The 25,677-nt window shown below is 21.1% G+C and overlaps 5 protein-coding genes across 8 annotated transcripts; 2 read left to right on the top strand and 3 right to left on the bottom strand.

Moving 5' to 3' along the window:
* Nucleotides 1-383: 383 nt before the first annotated feature.
* On the top strand, nucleotides 384-3,343 carry LOC122711170 (solute carrier family 35 member F6). 3 transcript variants are annotated; one of them, XM_043929666.1, is made up of 8 exons: nucleotides 384-404; nucleotides 1,476-1,572; nucleotides 1,640-1,787; nucleotides 1,860-2,207; nucleotides 2,272-2,356; nucleotides 2,447-2,605; nucleotides 2,690-2,844; nucleotides 2,965-3,343. In XM_043929666.1, exons 2-8 carry the CDS (start codon nucleotides 1,496-1,498, stop codon nucleotides 3,130-3,132), a joined length of 1,140 nt encoding a protein of 379 aa, XP_043785601.1. In that variant the 5' UTR covers nucleotides 384-404; nucleotides 1,476-1,495; the 3' UTR covers nucleotides 3,133-3,343. The 3 variants fall into 3 exon arrangements, with proteins under 3 accessions (XP_043785601.1, XP_043785600.1, XP_043785602.1); XM_043929665.1 differs by lacking the exon at nucleotides 384-404 and adding an exon at nucleotides 579-637 and having other exon boundaries at nucleotides 2,965-3,342; XM_043929667.1 differs by lacking the exon at nucleotides 384-404 and adding an exon at nucleotides 906-924.
* An 857-nt stretch (nucleotides 3,344-4,200) lies between these two features.
* On the bottom strand, nucleotides 4,201-12,648 carry LOC122711357 (ATP-citrate synthase). Of its 2 annotated transcripts, none has more exons than XM_043930078.1 (11): nucleotides 12,499-12,648; nucleotides 8,736-9,087; nucleotides 8,470-8,663; nucleotides 8,088-8,398; nucleotides 7,648-7,966; nucleotides 7,132-7,564; nucleotides 6,670-6,995; nucleotides 6,041-6,560; nucleotides 5,517-5,822; nucleotides 4,999-5,416; nucleotides 4,201-4,920 (listed from the first exon to the last, which is right to left on the bottom strand). In XM_043930078.1, exons 2-11 carry the CDS (start codon nucleotides 9,075-9,077, stop codon nucleotides 4,829-4,831), a joined length of 3,261 nt encoding a protein of 1,086 aa, XP_043786013.1. In that variant the 5' UTR covers nucleotides 9,078-9,087; nucleotides 12,499-12,648; the 3' UTR covers nucleotides 4,201-4,828. The 2 variants fall into 2 exon arrangements, with proteins under 2 accessions (XP_043786013.1, XP_043786014.1); XM_043930079.1 differs by lacking the exon at nucleotides 12,499-12,648 and adding an exon at nucleotides 10,219-10,354.
* A 2,438-nt stretch (nucleotides 12,649-15,086) lies between these two features.
* LOC122711199 (serine/threonine-protein kinase 16) lies at nucleotides 15,087-16,876 on the bottom strand. Its single transcript, XM_043929736.1, has 6 exons — nucleotides 16,688-16,876; nucleotides 16,178-16,412; nucleotides 15,832-16,036; nucleotides 15,600-15,754; nucleotides 15,392-15,526; nucleotides 15,087-15,218 (listed from the first exon to the last, which is right to left on the bottom strand). The coding sequence occupies exons 1-6, from the start codon at nucleotides 16,795-16,797 to the stop codon at nucleotides 15,102-15,104; spliced, it is 957 nt and encodes a 318-aa protein (XP_043785671.1). The 5' UTR covers nucleotides 16,798-16,876; the 3' UTR covers nucleotides 15,087-15,101.
* Nucleotides 16,877-17,913: 1,037 nt separating this feature from the next.
* On the bottom strand, nucleotides 17,914-22,792 carry LOC122711022 (ATP-binding cassette sub-family B member 6). Its single transcript, XM_043929384.1, has 11 exons — nucleotides 22,485-22,792; nucleotides 21,309-21,645; nucleotides 21,023-21,222; nucleotides 20,718-20,874; nucleotides 20,297-20,505; nucleotides 20,066-20,212; nucleotides 19,706-19,929; nucleotides 19,320-19,600; nucleotides 19,137-19,237; nucleotides 18,510-19,011; nucleotides 17,914-18,435 (listed from the first exon to the last, which is right to left on the bottom strand). The coding sequence occupies exons 2-11, from the start codon at nucleotides 21,615-21,617 to the stop codon at nucleotides 18,049-18,051; spliced, it is 2,517 nt and encodes an 838-aa protein (XP_043785319.1). The 5' UTR covers nucleotides 21,618-21,645; nucleotides 22,485-22,792; the 3' UTR covers nucleotides 17,914-18,048.
* Nucleotides 22,793-23,483: 691 nt separating this feature from the next.
* Nucleotides 23,484-25,666, top strand: LOC122711191 (testis-expressed protein 10 homolog). The gene is made up of 5 exons (XM_043929720.1): nucleotides 23,484-23,684; nucleotides 23,751-24,933; nucleotides 25,020-25,257; nucleotides 25,322-25,476; nucleotides 25,563-25,666. The coding sequence occupies exons 1-5, from the start codon at nucleotides 23,484-23,486 to the stop codon at nucleotides 25,664-25,666; spliced, it is 1,881 nt and encodes a 626-aa protein (XP_043785655.1).
* Nucleotides 25,667-25,677: the final 11 nt, after the last annotated feature.

Below are 25,677 nucleotides of genomic sequence, written 5' to 3'. Positions count from 1 at the left end.
AATAGTAATACATATATCTCTAATTTATTACAAAATAATATTATATATTGTATTTTAAATAAATTAGATATAGATTTTAATTTGTCTTTTTATATTATATTACTTTTCTTTAATGTTATAATATTTTATTTAAAAATAATAACCATACAATAAAAAAATTTTTATATTGAATGAATTTTTAGTTATAATAAATTTTTATTACATGTTTAATGTAATATTTTATAATATAAATTTTTATAATAAAATAAATTATTAAAACATTTTAAAATATTTATATATTAAATATTTTATACTTAATATACAATATATACATAAGAAACTATCGAGGTTGACAACCTTTAATGTTAGAAATTTATATATTCAGCATATTCTTTCAGTTTAGTAACATATTCACCTATTTACAAGTAATGTTTATTTATCATTTCTGTGCAATAAAAATGTATTTATAGTATAAATAAAGAATATTGTGTTATATTAATAGTTGTGATGAAACAAAAATTTAATAGAATTTTTGCTAAATTTATTCTAATAACAAATGTATTTAATTAAATATATATCATCTTAAAAAAATTATAAATTTTTATTTTTATTATAATATAATATATGTTTATTAATTTATACTAAAAAAATATTATTCGTAAGTCAATTTATCAAAATTATTATTCATATTAAATTATAATTTTTTATTTGTTAAATTTATTAAAATCGTATCAGATATTTTTCTTCATTTCCAAAATCTAATTTTTTTTATATTATGTTTATTCGAAATACAAAACACAATCTTAATTAATTATTATATTGTCATATTTAATTTGTTATAATAATCTCTGCTTATCTTTCATTTGACATTTATGAGTTTTATCTTCATACAATGGATCATGAATCATTTATTTTTTTATATCTATCATTTAATTTTAAATTTTAGTAATATATATAATTTAAAAGTTTTTAATGTTATTATGATATTAATAAATATTTATGATATAAAACTTTAAAAGTTTATAATCAATAATTTTTTAAATTAATATATATTTATAATTTTTTTTTTATAAATTAATGTGTATATATATATATATATATATATATATTTATAATTTTTTTTTTATAAATTAATGTATATATATATATATATAGCTATTTAAAATATAACTTAATTTATATATTTATATAAAATATAACTTAATTATATTTATTACATTAAAATAAATTTTTGTGTTTTTGTTAAAATATTAGATTTGATATATAAAAAATATTAAATGTAATCAGAATTATAAAAACAATTAATCATTTAATAAAAAGCATTTAATAAGAATAGAAAGAATGTTTTGTTATTTGAGATCTATTATCACATTGTTTCATTTTTGCTAAATTAGTAATTTCAAATATAAATTTAACTGTATTTATATCATATTTATTTCCAATTAACTAATATAATTTTAATATAATTATTTTTTATGGATTTATTTTGTTTCTAGAATTTTGTAAATATTAAAAAATGGCATGGACACATTATCAATGTATTCTAGCTATACTTATGGTTGTTACTGGATCTTTCAATACAATATCCGTAAAGTAAATAAATTAATGTATTTATTAAGTTATCAAAATATGTTTAATTACATTTATGTTTTTAATTTAGATATGCAGATGAACAAATTGTACCAGGTGAAGATAATCAGCCAAGACATTTTAATCATCCTTTTATGCAATCAGCTTTTATGTTTATTGGAGAAATGATATGTTTTGTAGTATTTAAAATACTTTATCATTATTACAGTTACAGAGATGTAAGTTTTTTTATTAAATATATATATATTTAAAAATAGATAATATTTAAAATTAAATTTATTATATTAAAGGATAATTCTGTGGATAATAATCCTTTAACCAAAGGTTCACATATATTTAACCCTTTTATTCTATTGATTCCTGCCTTATGTGATACATGTGCTACCTCTATTATGTATATTGGACTGACTATGACATATGCAAGTAGTTTTCAAATGCTTCGTGGTGCTGCAATTATATTTACAGCTATACTTTCAATGGGTTTTCTTAATAGAAAACTAGGTAGAAGAGAATGGATTGGTATAATAATGGTTATAATTGGTTTAGCTCTTGTTGGACTTAGTGATATAACTATGGAAAAATCATATATTAGCACAAATTCTATTTTAACTGGTGATTTACTTATTATATGTGCTCAGGTAATATTACATATTCTCTTATTTTATAATGAAATGAAAATTTGAAAATTAAATATTATTATAGGTCATAACAGCTGCTCAAATGGTAATAGAAGAAAAATTTATAACAGGACAAAATATACCAGCATTGCAAGCAGTTGGATGGGAAGGTATTTTATTATTATTTATGAAATATAAAAATTTAACAATAAATATGATACATAAAAATACATATTCTAACAAAAATATATTTTGTTTAGGTATATTTGGATTCATTACTATATGTATTATAATGATTCCTCTTAACTTTATACATGTTCCACCACCATTTGCTGACAATTCCCAAGGAACTCTTGAAGCCACTCAAGATGCATTTATTCAGATTAAAAATAGTGGTCATTTATTGATGGCAATATGTGGTTAGCATATATATATTATCTTTATTTACAATTATTTACAAATTTATTCTAAAATAATAATAAATATTCTTAAATAATTTTTAGGTATGTCATTTAGCATAGCTTTTTTTAACTTTGCTGGTATTAGTGTTACTAAAGAAATAAGTGCTACCACAAGAATGATTTTAGATAGTATTCGAACAGTTATTATATGGGTTATTTCTTTAGCATTTAGATGGCAAGCTTTTCATTATTTACAGGTAAATAATATTATGTATTAATTGATTTTTATATTTTTTTTTAAATTTTTCTTGTTAATATGAAACTTTATTATTGAATTTTTTAAATTACAAATGAATGCATGTTTATTTAATTTTCAGCTCATTGGTTTCACTATTTTGCTCATTGGAATGTGTTCTTATAATAATATTGTTATTCCTCAATTAATAAGAAAATGTGGATATCGCCTAGGTCGTCATAGACCGCCAGCAAATGATCGTGAACGCATTATTAATACAGCAGCAGACGACGTTTCTGAAACTCAATAATATTTACTTTTAAATATTTAGATATTCATTATTTTATATTATTGAAAATTATTTAATTTTTCTAACAAATAGTAAAAACTATAATTTTTTCAGTTTATTTTATTTGTAAAATTGATTATTATATTTAATAGAATTAACAATTTTATAAAATTAATGAAAATAAATAATACATATATTTTTAAAATATAATAGACAAGACTCATTAATGGAAGTGGAAAACAAAATTCAATATATATATATATATATATATAAATATGATATATATATATATATACAAATATATTATACAAATATGATAAAATTCATAATATACAATTTTTAAATATTTTTTTAAATAATATTTTACATCAGAGTATATATAAATTATATAATTATATATAAATTAGATTTATTTATATAAACCATTTATTTATTTATATAATGAAGAAAGATTAAAGAGTAAAAGAGAATAAATCTGCTCAAATTAACATATATGAATAAATATGTTTTGATTGAAAACTTCAAATTTTTTGTTTATAAAAAATTGATTGCAAAATATAAATAAATTTTAATTTTTATATATACAAGTTTTTTAAAAATTATTTTGAACTGCATATCTTTATCAAAATTTATAAACGTGTGTGTATGTGTGTGTGTATTTGAATTATAATTAATATAAAAATATTTTTCAATTATTGGAATTGTTTCAATTGATCTTTATTACAGAAATTATTAATAGTTTCAAATTTCAAAGTTCTTATGACTGCTATTGAACGAAATGGAGATATTCTATAACTAAATGTGTAAATATATTTTATTATCATAAAACAAATATATTAAGATGTTAACATAAAAAAATATTAAATTATTTTTTCATAAAATAATTTTATTATTTTATAATAAATTTAAAGAATCGAAGAGTAAATTTTTTCTTCTAAATAACTTTTTTTTATTTTATATATTTTACTTTTTTAAAGATCAATATATATATATATACAATAATAAATATATATTAATAATCATTTTTTATTTTATGTTTTATTGTATAATGTTATACAATTAACAAAGAGATATTAAAAGAGAAAAATGGTACTTAAATATTACATAAATTTATTATTGCCTATACTTTACATGTAGTTAATTTGTGCAAAAAAAGTATTAATATACATATATGTAATATGAGTATAAAGCACATATATCTATATATATGTCATATATACACGTACATTCATATGCATGTATTACAAAGTTCTTTAAATAATAATATTGAGATTTCAGAAATTAGAAAAGATTATATTTTGTGCAATTTTGAAAAAATTATAACTATGAAATATATTAATATATTGGTATGAATATATTGTGATTACAAATATTTTTAATTTATATTCCATTTCCTGATCAAATTACAAATGCTTTATGGAATGTTTAAGAATAATTTTTACATATTCATTTAAGTTATTACCATCTTAATTTTACAATCGTGTTTTTATCGAATACAACTTCGACCAGCGATAAGAAACTAAATCTATGATTATTTTCATTTAATATTATAGTAAAATTAATGTCATACATACATAATATTTTTTTCTAATAATTTTTCATAACTATGAGTAAAACATGTATATGACATAATCATCAAAACTATTTAAATTTTTTAAATGAAAATGTAATATTTATTATGCATTCATGCGACAAACGACGTAAATGGAACATGAGTTTAATTATATTGTTCCGGCAATACATAAGAAATATCATCCCAAGGATGTCGATATAAACCTTGTTTCAATCGTTTTTGATCCATATAATGACCTGAAGTAATAAAATAGTTTTTTGTTACATTGTTACATTTTTTAAAATTATTATATTAAACAAAATATAAGTACATACCAATAAAACCTATACTCCTACCAAGAACAAATAAACTATTTATAGCACCAATTTCAATATATTCCTGTGCTTCCTCTCTCGTGAAACTTCCACTGTTTCTCAACATATCAACGAAGGCACAAGCAATTATACCATCCACATTTAAAATTAAATTAGGCTTCTTACTTGTGGTTATTTTCTCAACTTCTAGTGCATATTCTACCAATGGTCTTGCAGGGAAATTCTCCATTACATATTCTTTAATAAGTTTTACTCGCATATCTGGATTATTTATAGATTTTATACGATGTCCAATACCCATTATAAGTTTACCCTTTTTACGTGTATTATTTACAAATTCTTGTGGATGTAATCCAGCATCATAAGCTTCTGAGAACATACGAGCTGCACCATCCAATGCTCCACCGAAACGATCACCCTATTATTAAAATTTTTATGAAATTAATGTTCTTTCTATATATATATGTGCACATATGTATAAAATTAAATGATATAAAAAATATCGTTAGTTTACTCACAATAGTTAGAAGTCCAGATACTAGAGAACTAACTAAATCTTTACCAGCTCTTGCACAAACAATAGTATTATGTGCTCCCGACACAGCAGGTCCATGGTCAGCCGTTAACATTAAAGACATTTCAAGGAATTTACAATATATTGGTGGTAGGCATCGTTGGAACCATAATAATGAAACTACACCACCAATTCCTACATTTTGTTTAAGAACTTCAGTTACAGGCATTCCAGCATATAATAATTCTTGACCACGTTCATCGCATATCGATGTCATAAATGATGCTGGTTTTCGTATCAAACCAAGTTCCTAAAAAAATTAGTTTTTTATTATTAAATTATATAATTTTATTATTATTAAATTAGTTTTTTATAATAAATAAATATACAAATCGTGTACTTAATAATATAATACCACTTCGACCAATACTTCATATATAATATAATAAATATAATATAATAATATAATATAATTAATAATATAAAATATATAATATAATAAATAATATAATAATATAATAAATATACCCTAGCCCAATTGTAATCCATGGGAACAGTTGGAGGTGGAACTTCTGGTTCAGGCACTATTGTTCCATTTTTAACAAGGTTATTATAAACAGTCTGCATTAAGTCACCTAGATTATCAAAACTATCAGGAACATAAGCACCAGCTTCTTTTAATGCAATATTTTTGGCAGAAGCTGTTTCTAAATTGGTGTGAGCAATAGATCCAGCATGACCAAATTGTACTTCAGAATTGAACATACTGGCACAAGTACCAATACACCAAGCAATTAATGGCTTCGTAATTTTTTTTGTTTTTAATGCTTGACAGACTTCATATTCTTCTACACCACCAACTTCACCAAGAAGAACTATAAGCTTTACTTCTGGATTTTCTTGATAACGCATAATGTGATTCATAAATGTTGTTCCTGGATAACGATCTCCACCAATTGCAACACCTTCTAATACTCCATTAGTTGCTTTGGAAATTATATTATTTAATTCATTGGACATACCTCCAGAACGAGATACATATGCAACACTAAAAATATTAATATCTTAATATAAGAAATTAATATTAACAGTATTATTAAAAAAGCAGAATATATTATATTGAATAATAGAATTGAACAATAAAATAATAAATATACCTGCCAGGCCTATAAAGTTTACTGTGAAGAATATTATCCATCATTCCGCCAGTATTACCAATCTTGAAACAACCTGGTTTAACTCCTCCAACGGTAGCTGGACCGATAATTGTAATACCTTTTTGTTGAGCCATTAAAATTAATTTTCTCGTCATATTTTCGGGTATTCCCTCAGCAATAATAGCAATTGTTCGAATTTGAGGAAATTGCATAGTTTCTACTGCACTATCATATGCAGATCTTAAAGATGCAAATGTAACCATAACATCTGCATCTGTATGTTTAGTCATGGCGTCTCTCATTTGTTTATAAACAGGAATAAGAACCTATTATATTAAAAAAACAAAAAATAAGAAATTCGAATTATATTTTCAATAAATTTTATTAAATAATTTCTTACTTAAATTATTTAAATAAATTAATTAAATTGAATTATTTAAATAATTAATAAGTTAATTATACCTCCTTATGGCCCCAGTAAAATTTTTGTTTATGGTCACCCGTAAAAGGATATACGATAGCAGCTACAGATGGTTCGGATCTACGACAGACGAAGTCGAAGTCTAACATACTCTGAACGGCTCTAGTTTGCATTCCCCAGATAATGGCCCTGGTTTTACTACTGAAAAGCTGTTTATGTGTTGATGCGTCAACAGATTCGTTCACTTTTAGTTTGGATTGTTTGGTAGGCGAAGAACAAGTACTTTTAGAAGGAGCTGAAGGACCCATATCTTGTCCCGACGGTAATAAAAAGTTTGCAGTTGAAAATTCCTGTGCTTCAGGATCTGGAATTGGCTTTTTACTTAAGGCCATCGCACAAATAGCTGTCATATGAGTTTCTGGACCGAATACGTGAACAGGAATACCAAGTCTTCTACCAACTTCACGTATAATTCTAGAATTCGAAAAATATACAGATCGTTTATAAAATGTTTTTTAAATAATACATAAAATTATATTATTTAAATATATTTATACCTTAAACCTTCTTGATAATTAGGTCCAGCTCTTCTTACAAATATTTGTATGTTATGATCCACAAGTTTAGGTTGATATTCTTGTAGTGCCTTTACGATTCCTTTGAATGTTGCAGCCACGTTTGTAAAATTAGCAATACCACCACCAATGATTAATACTTTTCCTTCTTTTCGCTTTTCTTTCGTCATTAAACTTAGAATGGTTTTTGCATATTCATACGTTTGTTGTTCACTGGGAGCACCTGAATATTCTCCATAATTAGCTAACTCATTTGCGGCACCCAAGTCGCAAATTGTATCCGAGTAAATTACAGATGCACCTGAAAAGAAAAGAATCAAAAAATAAAAAAAGGAAAGCAAATTCAACAAACAAACGATTTGACAATCATAGTTTAATTATGAACACAATTAATCATATAAATGATATGTGCTTTTACTGACCACCACCAGCAACCATGGTCCATATTCGACCAGCTGGATTAAGAATAGTCAATTTCAAACTAGCTCCAGATTTAGCATCTAAGTCGGCGATATAAGCTTCTTCCGGATAGGCATCCCTTCCAAATGGAGGTGGATAATCAATCTCACCCCAGTCCGGTCTACATATAAAATCCGCAGTCGTATCCAGTTTCGCAGCAAGATCAAGTATATAAATTCTATTTTCTGTTATTACCAATGGATTTATTTCTAAATAAGTGAAATACAAGGTAACATAAAGCTTATAAAGAGATTCTATAAAATTTCCAATTATTCTGAAAAAAAAAAAAAAATTATTATAAATAAATATGCAAAATACAAAAATAACATCTTAATATATTCATACTCTTTTTTATCATCTGTCACATTTATTAATAATTTTTCGATTATCATAGATCGATTCGGTGCTTCTTCTCCTACAGCTATATCTAATTTTAAAGCTTTTGCATCAACATCTCCAATATCAACACCACCTTCATGATGAAATAAAATAGTATCAGCTTTTCGATGGGAAAATATACAAACATAAGCTTCTTCTTCCTAAAAATAAACCCACTATTGATATCATTTTTTTATTAAATTTATTTTATTTTAAGAGTAATAACTATTTACTTGTTTATGAGGAATAAAAGGCTCAATAATGAAAGTTCTCAATTTTCCAGTTGTTTTTCCCACTTGTTGATCTTTGTTCATTTTTTCTGCAATCCATTGTTTTACTGTAGCTAAATCAGCATTTACTTTAATTAGACCAAGTTTTCCTCGCCGTTTGATCAATTGATCAGGTTTTACAACCAATCTTTCTGTTTGAAGCCATGGATGATCATTTATAATATTTGTCCAATTTACTTCTTCTGTGATAGTCACAAATCGACATTTTATTACATTTGTACCAGAAGAAAGTTTGCGATTGATAAGATTTTTTCCAGTTGCTTCATAAATTGCTTTTGCTGACATTTTTTAATTCCTACAAATAAATACTTAATATGTTATATTACAGTCAATATTATTTTTCACCATTAAAAATATATGTAATATCCACTATTAAATTTTTATATTTAAATAACTTCAAATTTTTAATTTAAGTAATTAATTTCAGACAAATTATAACATACATATTAAAACATTTGAGGAAAATATAAAAATCAAGGACAATAGCTTTAAAATAAAGTTGAACTGAACTGTTGTAAAAAAAAAGTTGTATAACTGCATTCCAATATTAGATAAATAAAATGAATAGAAAGAACTGATAATATAAATAATATTAATCAATTATAATATATAATTACATAACAAATTTTTTTAATATAAAAATGTATAAAATATACAAAATTGATATATAATTTATAAAATTTATAAAAATTTTTCAAATTATTTTTTTATTTCATGTCACTTTTATCTAATATATATTATCTCAATTTATAATTATTTAATTATTAATATTATTTACAATATATTCATATGTATAAAATATAAAAAAATTTGTAAAATGTAAATATAACAAACAAAAAATTATTAATTTATCAAGAGTAAATGCAAATAAATATTGTATTGTATATTTATAGATATACACATTTAATATAAAAAGATGAATTTAATTAATGTTTCGAAAATATTTAATATAAAAAGAATATAAAAAAAAATTTTCTAAATTCAAGAAATTATTGAGAATTGTAATATAAGCAAATCAAGCAATTATAAGGATTGGGAATAGAAAAATTATAATTTAAAATGATATTCATAAGAATGAAATACGTAATATATTCAATCGCGTATGTCTAATCAAAGCATTACTTTATCATAAAACGCTTTATCCATTAATGTTTAAATGATTTTTCTTCGAGAGAAAAAATACAAGAGAAACTTGAACAGACACTTTCACTTTGACACTTATGACTGTATGGCAATCACATCATCGCGTTTAATTTTTTTATTTTTTACACTATTAATACAAATCTACTATATAAATTTTATAAAATATTTTTAATAAAATAATAAATTAAAATTTTAATTGATTAATTGGTTAATTGATTTAAATAAATAATTTTTTGAATCACAATGTAATAAAATACAAAACTATAAATAAAATTACACTCACTTTATAAAAAAATATTCAATATTTCATCTAATAAATATTATATAAATTAAATCTTTTTTTTACTAATTTTTTTAATTAATGAAATATAATTCAAAATATGGAATGAAACATCCGCCCTGCAAAATTGCTGGCGGTCAACTGAATGTTTTAAAACATACTACGCACATAAGTAATATCAGAACTTACGATATCTTAAGATATCATACGATTCTATCACTTTTTTTTACAGTTGATCATATTAATCTATTTTCTTTTTTTTTTCTTTTTTTTTAGTCATATTTAAGTATACTTTAAAACTTGAAGATTATAATATAGAATATTCTCTAACATTATATAATCATAGTGACAAACTTTTTCATCTTTCTTATTTAAAATTAAATTTATTCAATTATTTTTTAGATTAAACAAAAAATTAATATGTATAATTTATTTAAAACTTTAGGAAATAATAAATATAAAATAAGTTTTATATATTATAAGTATTAATATATAATATTTTTAATTTTAATTTCTATAATTTTTTTTCAATTTCTATTAATCTTTTTTCTTTTATGACATTTATTCATATTTGAACATGTTATATGTATGAAAGTCATATGTTATATTTATATGTAATTATTATAAAAATTTGTTAATATATATAATAAAATATTCATTGAGGCATATATAATACATATATAATAAAATATTCAATTTCAACTTATACTTCTATTTAAATTATAATATCCAAGTTTCAAGAATCATGCGAGAATTAATTATTCATCACGTGACATGTAACATGATCAGTAGTTACCACGTGAACAGATAACAAAGGTTTTTAAACTCTTAATTATGTAATTTACGTACGATTTTATCGTTCAAAAAATGACTATACTTGAAAAGATTTGAATTTGGGTAATAAATAATATAGAAAGAATTAAACATAATATACATTAATAAATTATAATATGACAATAATATTTTCTATCAACGACTTTCATTTATTAAATATATTATTAAATATATTTATATATTGATTATAACATATTATTTAGTAAATTTTTAAATAATTTTATTATGAGATAAAACTAAGGACAATAAAATAAAATATAATAAGGACAATAAAAATAGGCAATGACAAAAAGCAAATTGTTTTAATTTCATTAAATACAATTAATAAGAAAATTTTTTAATCGTAAATTTCTTTTAAAAATATCAAATTTTTATTGTTCATTATTTTATAATTATGAATTAATAAATTATATTAATTATTTATGAAAATAAAACTTTTATTTCATATTTTATCTTTTTTATTTGATAATATAAATATTCTTATTTAAAAAATTTAATAGGATAATAAAACTTTTATAATTTATTTGTAAATGTAAAAAATAGATTAGAAAATAAAAATTAATAATAATTTCATGGAAGATTTTTGCTCATCTTTTTACTTGTAATGATTATTTTCAATGAGCTATATTGCAATCTTGATAATTTTTAATATCTTTATGTGAAGATTTAAAAATAAATAACAATTCTTTAAAAAAAACAAAATTAAAAAATTTAAAAATTAATATATAAAATATTATAAATAAAAATATTTTTATTATAATAATTATGTTAAAATTTAATAAAAACAATTATTGATTCATTACATTTCTAAATTTATTGCTTAGTTTCTTTAATAAATTTATACTATCTTTTTTTTAAATATGATATAGATTATTGCAATAAAATTAATAGGATTTTTTTATCACATATTATATATATTATAATGAACTATAAAATTATTATATATATCTTATTTTTAAAATAATAATCTTTTGGAAAAAGAAGAAAAACCGATTTCTTAGAAAAAGAAAAAGATGGATGAAGAAATTGCACTTAAAATTTTCGAAAAATTGTATTAATATTATGTATTATGTATAAATGTATTAATATTTAGCTGAAATATAAATTGTATTACAAATTAATATTGTTTTAAATAATTTTATTAGTGTTATATTAAAATTAACTATTTTATCTTTGAAATTATAAAAGCAAAGGTTATGTATATTAAGGAAATCTTTTTAATATAAAATTTATATTATTAAATCGATATATACTTAAAAAAAAAGAATTAAAGATTAATGTCACTATTTTTAATTATGTTAATTGAATAATGAAATATTCTAATTCTATAATTATTATTTTTAAATTTATATTAAAAATATTTTCTTTAAAAGATTTCTTTCACATAAGGTTAGTTCATCATTATAAAAATTTTCAAAATTTATGTGAATATAAAGAAATATTACTTACAATTCACAATTTGTACGCACAGATTTAATAATGTAGGATATTTTAACGAGCTTTACTATTTGAAAGACCGATGAAAGACGTGTACTTAAAATACAGACTTATGAAAAAACTACTTTACATCGTTAACATCGTCGACATTATCGGTGTGAACTGTGGTTCAAAGTTATTGACGCATTTTCATGATTTAAATTGTCTCGTTTTTATTTATATGAATTATTTTTTTGATTAATAAATAGAATAGAAATTTTATTTTGCAATTAGTTTATAATGAAAAATGTTATTAATATCATATTAATATGATATTAATATCAATATAATAATTATAACATTACCGGATCATCATGACGTATTGTGACGTAGCGATTACGTCATATCGTATGATTCTTACACCGTTATTTATTTGCATGTAAAATTTAGATAGCAAATATTAGGATTAAATTTAACGTATAATATAATTTGTTGCATAAACTTTTAAAAATTCTAGCAGAAAATACAAAATACTAAAATATTTAAATTTGTTAGAATAATGTTCAACACAAATATATATGTATATATATGTATATATATGTATATATATATATATATATGTAAAAACAATATTTATTTCAATCGAATATTAAAAAATTTTCATCTAATATAATAATTAAAAAAAAAAATAAATGTTATTATAAAAATATATATAATTATAAAAATTCTTATAATACAGGATTTATTGTAATATTGTAATATTATTTCTTGACATTATTTAATTTAGGAATTTATTATTTAATATGATTATCATATATATAGATAATATTCCAAAAATATGGAAATATCGATTAATTGAAAATTTTTTGAAATAATTTCAAGAAACATTTTTGTTTACAAAAACTTTTACAGTTTTGTTAAGGAATTATTAACAAAAATTAATAACCAATAGTCAATCGTGGAGCACATGAGCACAGACTAGTCAAATTGCGATGATAATGTTAGATGTATATCATTAATTGAATACGAATAAATCCAAACAACATATTCGAAGAAAATTTATTGAATACAATAACATATCTTTTTATCGAAAAAAAAATTATATTGAATTATTGAAGAATAATAAATAAACTAATTAATTGTTATTCATATAGAATTTTACTTCTTCTTTTGTCGAAGAGATATTCATTCCTTTTTTTATCATTTTTCTTTGCACTTCTTTTATTTTCATCTCTCTTATTTCTTTATTTATTCTTTTCTTAATTACCAGAAAAGGAGGCAGAATTGAAAAAAATAAAAAAAGCAAGAAAAAATTAATAAAGAATAGGAGGAAGAGAAATCGATAAAAAAAAAAGAAAGAAGTGAGGTTGAAAGAAGGGGAATGGAGAAATTGATAGAGGATGTAAGAAGGAATTGATAAAAGAAAGAGAAAAAATTGATAAAGGAAGAAAACAAATTTGATAAGGAAAAAAAAAAAGAAAAGATAAAAGAGAAAATGACAAAGGAGAATGATAAAAAAGTGAGAATGAAGATAATAAAGGAATATAATAAGAAAGAATAGAGGATGAGGATGACAAAGAAAGGATGGAAGGATAAGAACAAAAAAAAGGGGAGAATAGTGAAAGAATAATAAAAGGGAAGGCAAAATGATAAAAGAGAGATAAAATCATAAGATTGATAAAGAAGAGATAGAATGAGAATTATAAAGGAAGTGGAGAGGAAGATAAAGTTTATTACATGAGGATGATGAAGTAAAATTCTAATACGAATAATAAATAATTATTTATTCATTGTTCTTAAATAAGAAATAATTCAATATAATTTTTTTTCAATAAAAAAATATTTGTTATATTCAGGATTTTCTTTGAAGATATTTCTTGGACTTATTTGTATTTAATTGGTGGCATGTATCTAATACTACTGTTGTGGCTTAATTAATTTACAAGTTTTATAATTAGCATTTTTTATATATTCCTTAACAAACTACTTAACAAAGTAATGAAAATTTTTGCAAAAGAAATTGTTACATATTATTTTATATAAAATATATATAATATATTATCATAAATATATATAATATATAATATAAATATATATAATATATTAATATATAATTCAGGAAAAATGAAAATATTCAATATAATTAGATATTCGAAATTATTTGTCAAAAAATTCGGGATTAACTTAGTCAAAACTAATTTTAGTAAAACACTATCATTAATATTAATTTTAAATAAAAATAACAAAGTTTGTTCAGATATTGATAGTAATATAGATACAATTATTATTTTTTAAAAATTATAGTATTTACATATTTAAAATGTATATAAATCTTATATTTTAAAAATTTTTACTTTCATATTTTATAAATTTTTTATTTTTCTTTTTAAGTATGAAGCATTTCAAACAAAATGATATGTTGAAATAATGCAATGTTTGCACTTGTTTTGTTTAAAATTTTCATTTTGTTATTATTATTTTATGTATTATTGCATTTTTTAAAGTTTAAGTTTATAAAGTTTAAGTTAAAGTTTATAAACATTTTGCATTATTATATATATAATATATATATAATATATAAAATTATCTGTACATAAATGTTTAAATAAATATTGAAAATATTCTTTTTTATATAATCATACTTTGTTTTCTAACTTTGAGATAATATCATGTACCTTTTCTATAACACTATATATATAAGGACGTTCCATAGGATTTACTTTTAACATCAATAAAATCAAATTTTGTATATCCTATAAAATAAATAATAATTCTTAAATTTCATTAAATTTTTTAAACTGTAAATTCAAATATATTTTTGGTACATATATATAATGAAAAAATGCATAAAAGAAATTCATATAAATATTAAGCATTATTAATTTATAATTTAATTTTAATTTATAATTATTAATTATAATTATACCTCAGTATATGGAGCATCTTCTGGAAAAATAATATTTGCACTCATTACAGCTAAAGCAACACTGTCTCCTCTTTCATACACTGTATCAAATGGTGATTTAAAGTAACACAGTGCATAAAGAATACATCCTAAAGACTAAAGAAATATATATAAAATTTTAATAATTACAGATATAATTATTATAATATTAACAAGAAATTAATTTTACCCAAATATCTGTCCGCTCATCTACCATACAATAACTTTCAACATTAAATAATTCTGGTGCTCTATATGGCATTGAACATCTTTCAGCTGCTAAATCCTGTAAAGTTTGTGCTGCTTGTGAACCACATATTTTAATTCTAGCTGGTGCTACAGAACCTATTGTATAAATTCAATTTTCATTTAATTAATATTAATTAAATATTATTTATTACTTATATTAATATATATTATACCTAAATCCATTATAATGGGTGTACTTCCATCATCAAGAAGTATATTTGCAGTCTTTAAATCTCTATGAGCAAGAGGTTCTGGTTTAGCTTCATGAAATGCTTTTACACCTTCACATATTTGTAAAAAAATATTTAAAATATCTAGGGCACCCATGTGATTCTTATTTTTAGCACGTCTCTCTAATTCATTTGCAAGTGTACCTCTCTAGAATGATACAAAATTTTATTGTTATATTTATATTTTGTTTCATTGAAAATTATAAACATTTATAAACATATTATAGAAATTTTTATAGAAATATATATATAGAATTATAGAAATATAACATAAAGAAATATAACTTACATGATAATATGGTAAAATAATCAATACTTCACTAGTTGCATTAATAATAGGATCTATTGTCCCTTTATATGTAGAATCAATACATTCTATAACGTTTGGATGTTTTACAAGATTATAATATTCTATTTCTTTTGCTGCTAATCTCTGATCTTCTAATCCATGACAGATGATCTTTTTAATGGCATATTTCTTATGAGTTATTGTATCTTCCACTAGAAGGACAATGCTAAATCCACTAAAATTGCATTAAAATTAAATTTAATAAATATTTCATTGATTTATACATAAATTTAAATGTAACTTATAATTACAATAAAAAATAATTATTGATTTCAATATGTATAGAATAGGTTAAATTAATAATAAGATTATAACAAAATTTATGCCTACATTAATGAGATCGGATATAGTACAATAATATATGAAAAAGAACATTAATTTGTATAAAATTAAGATGATGACTTTTTAAAATAATTTATATAATTTTGTTTTATTATTTGTTAAACTTGCCCTTCTCCAAGATGTTCACGAACTGTATAATTTCTTGAATTTATTGTAATTGTTTCCTTGGAGCATATGCAGCCCATTTTTAGAATTAAACTTAAACCAAGACTATTCATTTTTAATTAAGCATAATAAAAAAAATATAACAATCCACCTGACGTTTTTTTATTTACCCACAAACATCTTGAATCTTGATACACGTCATATGCGTTACCATTGAGACTAGTCTGCAGTTTAAGTTAGGTAATCGTCAGTTGTTTACAAATAATTTTAAGATATATTTTTTAAATTTATAGAGTAATAGAGTAATGAATTCATAAATTAATTCATAAAAAATTTACAAATGAAAGAGTGATGTAAATTTTACAATATTATATCATTTGAAATTACTTTCACATATAAATTTAATAAAAAAATTGTAAAGTGCAATTAATCTTTTTACTATAGAAAATAATTCGAAATGAGCATATTGTATTCATAATTTTCAATATGGTTAATGGAGAAGAAATTAAAATTACTTTCAAAGTAATTTTTTATCTTTTTTGATGGATAAATTTTATAAGAAATTTATGAAATTTTAATATTTTATTAGATAATTAATTTAAAAAAGTTTATATGTATATTTAAAATTCAATATTAAAATAATGTCTTTTTTAATTATTTACATTATTAGGTAGTGTATGCTTTATTATGGATGTTTTTTACAAGTTATTATTTTTGGGGTGCAAATGAAGTAACTGTAACAGCTCCCATTGATGAATCTGGTTGGGTACCAGATGGAGCATTTGCAAGCACAATTCCTTCTCCAGCTGAACAAGTAGAAGAAAGTTAATATTATAAAAGTAAAATAAAATATTATAAAGTTAATACTATATTATAAACATTGTATAAAAAAAATTATAACTATTAAATTTTAATTATTTATTTTTGATATAATAAATGATATTATACAATTATAAACAGTTGATTAAAAACTTTTACTTAAAATTAAATATAGAATTTATAAGTCAAATAACATAGACATTAATTTATATTTTATTTATTATCTTTAAAAGTAAAATTTCTTTTATTTTATCTCAGGAACACTTATCTAAAATATACATTTTATCAATAATATNATATATACTATATATATATATATATACTATATATATATATATAGTAAATTCTATTCTATCACATTTTGTATAAATTTAAAATAGATGAAATGATGAAAGACTGAATTGAAATGATTATTCAAATTTATAACAATATTTTAATAAATTATTCAAATGATTTTACTCAAATGATTTTATACAAATAACTTCATCATAAACAGGTACATGTATATTTTAAATCAATAAATTTAACAAATGAGTCATATGTAATTAAGATTTTGTTGCTTCATTTTCCTGAATATTGTTTGAAACTTTTGTTGTTTCTTGATCATTTTGCAATTGTGCTTGCCACATGGAATAGTACATTCCATTATAAGAAATTAGTTCTTCGTGTTTTCCTCTTTCTATGATTTCTCCATCTTTTAAAACAAGTATTTCATCGGCGTGTATTATCGTGGATAATCTGTGTGCTATGATAATAGTTGTTCGATTTGCACAAACTCTACTTAAAGCTGCTTGAATGTTGCGTTCTGTTTGTGTATCGAGTGCACTTGTTGCTTCATCTAAAAGTACAATCGCAGGTTCCTTCAATATTGTTCGTGCAATAGCAACACGTTGTTTTTCTCCACCACTTAAACGAAGACCTCTTTCACCAACCTATATATAATCAAATAAAATAAATATAATGAAAAATCAGAAGATTAAAAACAATTTCATTATTGAATCTTCACCTGTGTTTCATAACCATTTGGAAATGAAAGAATTCTTTCGTGAATATCGGCATTTCTAGCTGCTGACATTATATCCGCATCTATAGCTTCGATGCGACCATATTGAATATTATATTTTATTGTATTATTAAATAATACTGTATCTTGAGGTACAACACCTATAGATCGTCTTAAAGAATCTTGAGTAACAGTTTTAATATTTTGACCATCGATTAAAATTGCACCTTGTTCTACATCATAAAACCTAAATAATAATCGTACAATAGTAGATTTTCCAGATCCAGATGGTCCAACCAATGCAACAGTTTTTCCTGCTGGTACAATGAAACTAATATTTTTTAATATAATTTTCTCGGATGTATAACTAAATGTCACATTTGCAAATTCTACTTGACCACGTTTTATTATTAATGGACCAGCGCCTGGAGCATTGATAACTTCTTGTTCTTCTCTTAAAAGATCAAACATATTTTCCATGTCAACAAAATTTTTTTGTATAGCACTGTAAATAAAAAAATATTTATATTTATAAATAAAATTATTTTTAAATAGAATAAATGATATAATAATATAATAATTAGAATAAATAATAATAAAATTTATAATATTATTCGAATAAATTCTTACCGATAATATGTTCCAAACCAATTTAATGGCACATAAAGTTGAATAATATAACTTGCAAATAAAACATAATCACCAATGGTTAAACCTTGCTTGGTTACAACCTATAATCAATTATATATATTATATATACAATTGTTAAATATTAAAAAATAAAAATTTTGTTTTAATTTTATTAGAACTAACCATATGTAAACAAAGTAAAGAACCAGTAAGTAAACCACTACAAACAATTATGTTTTGTAAAGTATTTAAAATATTTAATGTTATCATTGACTTCCATTCTGCAATTTGGAATTCCAATATTGCTTTCCTATAACTATCAACTTCATATGATTCTGCTCCATAATATTTAACCGTTTCAAAATTAAGCAAACTATCAACACTTCGTGCTTTTTGAGCATTATCTGCTAAATTCATACGTCTCTGGAACTTAGTACGCCATTCAGTAACCATAATTGTAGCAGCTGATACAAATAAAAATTATATATAAATATTAAAATTGAATAGAAAAAAAATTTGTTATGATTTTAATGATTTTAATATCAAAAAGAATTAATTATAATATTTACCTATATAAAGACTCATAGTTAGAAATACAATTAAACCAAACCATTTATTAAAAGCAACAATAAAAAATGCAACAGCTACAATAATATCAATTATTGTTGGAACAATTGAAAACAAAATATAATTGAGAAGATTGTTTACAGAATCTGTACCACGATCCATAACTTTTAAGACTTCTCCAGTTTTTCTTCCAAGATGCCAACGTAAACTTAAACTGTGTAAGTGTCTGAAAATGTGTTTGTAAAAAGAAAATTTAAATATTATTACATATTTAAATATTTAAATATTTAAATATTTAAATATTTAAATAAAACTTGAAATTTAAATTTTATGAAAATAAAAAATAGAAAAATATAGTTTACCTAAATAATTCTACTTCTATTTCACGAGTTGTATACTGTTGTATGCGGATCCATAGAAATGATCTAAGATTATTTAATAATCCCATACCACCTGTACCACCACCTTGCAAGAATTTAAATGCTACATATATTAATATAAAATCCCACCTATTATAAAAATTAAATATATTATACAATAATATTTTTTTTTCTCTTTTTTTTTTTTATTATTTTAATAAAAGTTTTATATACCTAAATAACTCAGGAGTTTCAGAAATACTATCTACAATTTTTTTATTGTAAATTGGAACATATAAATTAATTAAACGTCCTGATATAAGTAATCCAAAGCAAAAAATAACACGTAATTGAAGTATGAGAGGTTTTGGCCATAAAAATGGTGTTAAAATTTTTATCTTATGCCACACATTTTTCCATGTAGAGCTAGTATCCTCAGATCGCTAAAAATATTATATTATATTAAAATGTATTGTATAAAATAAAATTTAGTTAATAAATCAATAAAAATGAATTTTTTATTTTTCAAATTATTTATATATTAATATAAAAAATTTTTCTTTTCTATAATTTACTTATTTTAGCAATAATTATAAAATCTTTTTTCAATTAAAAAATATTCAAATTATAATAATATTATATTTCAATGACTTACACCTTGATAATATCTCGACTGTAAACCATTATTTAGAGTATGATATTCAGGATCTGTATTACCAATTATTCCTGGAGCTTTGAGGCCTAAAGCAAAAATGATAAGATTGCTGACATAACGTAGAATGAATAGTGCCATTTCAATCTGATCTGTTAATCTGTAAATAGCACATATATATATATATATATATATATAGATATAAGATATTCCAAATGCTGTAAATATATGTAGATGCTCCATTAATATAAAAATACATATATAATTATATTATATATATAAAGAAAATACATTATTATGAAACTTACGTATTTAAATGAAACCACCATTCAAGTTTTCCAATATTAACAAATACAAGATTTTCTGAAACAAATGCCAAAGTCCAAAAGCCCAATAACACAAAACCATGTCCTCTTGGTGGCACACTTGGTAATAATTTATGTCTTTCAATTTTTAATATATATATTGAATATGGATATACAATTAATGTTAATATTGTTGTAAGTATCTAAAAAAATATTGAAATAATTTATTTTTAAAATTAAAAACATTTCAAAACATTATTATGTATAAAAATTAAAGAAAATCTCTTACCATATAACCATATATTTTAGTGTCATTTAAAATTGTTCCTTGTAAAATTATTCTTATTATACTCAATATTGGAACAAAATAAAGAAAGAATTTTTGCACAATATATAATTTATTTTTAGGCAATAAAGTTGTAGCAGTTTCTGTTCCATATTTTTGATATATCCAAAGTTGAATTGTTCCAAAAATTAATAAATATGATGAAATAATAGTGATACTGATAGTATCCATAAAACATTTGGACATTCCATGGTCTATCCAAATATCAATGAAAGTAATATTTGGAGGACAATAAGACATTGTTATATTCATCTTTAATTGTCCAAAATTTTAATGTACTCTAAAAAATCATAAAAATAATTCTTTAAAAGTAAAATTTTTTATATTTCTTTATTGATCATATTATTGGTTATATTATTTTTTTTATGTCAATGTGATTAAATATTTAATAAAATAAAAAGTAATTCTAAGACATTTGTCAATTAAAACATCTGAAAAACTATAATATATAAACTATAAATATATTTATATATTTTTAATTATATAAAATATATAATATATATATATATATATTATATATTATAATAATATATTTATATAAAATAACAAATCATTTTATTTTATTATTGATTATTATCTATACATATAAATATCTAGATATTTAAAAAAACATTTAAAAAAGTATAAAAATATTTTATTATAATATGATATGATTTATAATTTTACATGATGATTATATAAGTATTATTGCATTATTGATTAAAAACATCTAAGTTTCATTATATAAAATATAAATATTCATTACAATGAAATATAAAATTCATTAAAATTGAAATTTTATAAAAAAACATTTGGATATAAAGCACATTTATAAATTAATATTTAATTTTGAAAATTTATACTTTTATTGGAATTATTTATTATTTTTAAGTAAATGTACATAAAAAAATTAATATTGATAGATTTAAAAATATATTATAGATAAAAATAATATAATTTCAAATAAAAGATTTAATTTCTTTAAAAATTATAAATTCATTTATATTACTAACATAACATGATATTGATATATGATAAGAAGAAAAAAATATAACATTTTTTTATAAGAAAAAAATTAATGATCATGTTATTATTATTGCAAAATTTTAACGATAAACATTGAAAAATTAAATTAATTACCTTTCTTTTTAGAAGAAATTTGCTATGTCATAATATACAAACGTATAGAATCGAATTAATTATTTGAAAAACCAAATATGCAAATATTTTTAAATTGATTTAATGTAATGTAGTTATAGAGATTAGTGAAAAAGTTTACAGTAATACTGTTATACGTGTATATAAAATATCAATTTTATTATCTAAAAATCTTTCTTATAGACATTTGCAGATTACTGTCTCTAAATAGATAAAAGAAATTTGCATTGTTATCGACAGAAAGAGTAAAGAAATACACGTTTATATACCACTTTAAATTATTATGCATGAAAACACATGACTATTTGTCCGTTGTCTATACCTCGTGGGTATACAATCATGAATGAAATATAATACAGATTGTCGTCATAAATAAGATCTAATAAATAATAGATATATATTATATTATAAAACTTTATATATTTTGAAATTTATATTTTAATATAACTAGATTTGAATCAAAAATTCATAAAAATATATGTAATTTAGATTGATAAAAAATATTTATATAAATTCTTATTTTTATTATCAAAAAGAATTATTTTATTAAAGTCTAAATTCATTTTTAGAATAAAAGAAAACATTTGATCTGATTTTTCAATTTATCGATTTTATTACGATTATTAGTATTTCAAAACATGAAATATGAAATTCTATGAGGTGAAAAATTATATATATTACTTGCTATTTTAAAAATAGTATATTTTCCATCTTATTTGATATGTTATATTTTTAATTAAATTACTATATATTAAGGAATAAATAATAAAATCTATATATATTTTTATATATAATATCATTTTGTATTAAAAAAAATTAATATCTATAAAAATTAATAAATTATATTAATATTATAACTATAACTATTAATATTATAACCTAAAATTAAAATAAAGATATACATAACACTTTTTTTAATATAAATTTAATAGAAATATATTATATTACTTATATAATCATTATAATCATAATTTAATAAACATGGGTAAGAACCATAAACATTTAAAACGCCTAAAATCTGAAAAGGCAAAAATAAAATTAAAAATAACAAAGACAAAACATCTACCAAAAGGATTAAATATCACAGATACGTCATTTAAAATTAAAAAAATTTTAATACGAGAACAATTTAAACAACATGATGAAATGGAAATACTTAGTAAAAGAAAACTCAATGTCAAGGTATTTGTAATTTTTTCTCTTTAAAATTGATTAAATTGATTGATGATTAAACATTTTTTTTTTTAGGATTTGTTATTACGTTTACAACATCATAATTCAACAGTTCGACAAGATGCTGTAAAGGAATTAAAAGAAATTTTATCAGAACATACTGTAAAATTATTAAATTCACAATTGGGATCTCTTTTGCAAGGCATTTGTGCCTTGTCTCTTGATAAAGAGAAAGATATAAGACGTAATTCTTTAAAAGTTTTGAGTCTAATTCTTGGTCCAATTTCTAATGATCAGCTTAATCCATATTGTGATATATTGATTTCTTATTTAAGATGTGCTATGACACACATAGATTCTCATATTAAAGAAGATGCTTTACTTTTTTTGGATGTGCTTGTACAAAATTGTAATAACATTTTAGCAAAAAATAGTTATAAAATATTGCCAAATTTTTTAGATATGATTTCTAAATTGCATACAGAAATGAAACCTGGAAGACAATTAGTAACAACTTTAAATTCCAAAAACACTAATATTAAATGGCGGATAAAAGTATTGGAGAGACTTGCTACTATGTTTAATTCTATTGTTACTTATTTTAAATTTCAACAGACTATTAGTTTAAATGAAAATATAAAAGTTATAAATGTGAATAAAAATATTAGATATGTTCCTATTTATATGAAAACAAATATTCAAAATTATGAAATTGATTTTGAGAAATTTAACAATTTGGAAAAAAATAATATTGATAACAGTTTGAATGCAGATAAATTTATGAAATATGTAGAATTATTAATGCCACTTATACTTGAGAGTTGGATTGAAGTATGTCCAAATGATAAAAATGTAGAGAATTCTACACTTTTAATTTCTATAGAAGCATTAGAATTATTAAAAAGTATAATAGGAATAATACAATTAATAATTGAGTGCATAGATATTTTGCATACAGAATGTGATATAAATATGAAATTTTGGTTTAAAAATAATTTTGAGAATTCTTATACGAAAAATTTATTTTTGAAATTTCCATATAATAAATTAAATGCAGTTGGAAATTTTCTTTCTTCATTAAGAAATAAGAAGAAACGTCAACAAGATTTTTCTATGGATGAATCATATGATATTTGTTTAGGATATAACTTAGGAATTTGTCAAATTTATGTATGGTTTACATCCATAGAGAAAGATGATAAAATTATGTCTAAATTAAATAAAAATTATTGTATATGTGTTATTAAATATTTAAATGGTAAATGTAATAAAATTAATTTTTGAGATTACTAATTAAGTAATTAACTATTAAACAATATATATTAATTGCTTTTTCTTATCCAGAAAAACTTGAAAATTGGTCTGATACAAATAATGTTGCATTACCACAATTGATTAAACTTTTAAGAATATTATTTTTAAAAGCAAGTAAAATTTGGTATAAAAATCATTTTGATTTGAATAAAACCTTACAATTAATTGTAAATATATGTTGTAATCAATTTAAAAAAGAAATGCAATTACAATTATTTTCTGTCATTAGCGACATAATGTTAGATCATACTTTACATGAATTGCATAGGTAATTGATATTATAATTTTATTCTATCTTTTTTTATCTTTTTATAATAATGTTTGTATTGTAGGGAAAATGCATTTAAAAAATTTATTTCAATTTTGCCAAATTTTTTGTTAAAACCAAAAATACATGAAAATACAATACAAATAATAAATAAGATTGTGCTTCGTTATAGAGATTGGATTCAGAATGAACTTGTAATAAATTATAAAGATATTATAGGTAAATATATTCATAAAAAACATTTATAAAAATATATTTATAATTGTATAAATTTATGAATAATGCAATTATTTTTCATATTACAGAAAATGCTAAAAAAATTGAAATCATTGGATCTAAAGATGATAAAAAATCTCGTCTTATGATATGTAATTTGTTTTATTTCATGAATACTCAAATTTTCTATTGAGCAAAAAATAA

This window comes from Apis laboriosa, unplaced genomic scaffold (assembly GCF_014066325.1).
Source record: "Apis laboriosa isolate Shangri-la unplaced genomic scaffold, ASM1406632v1 scaffold16_cov148, whole genome shotgun sequence".
Lineage (NCBI taxonomy): Eukaryota > Metazoa > Arthropoda > Insecta > Hymenoptera > Apidae > Apis > Apis laboriosa.
This window is presented reverse-complemented; position numbering and strand designations above follow the sequence as displayed.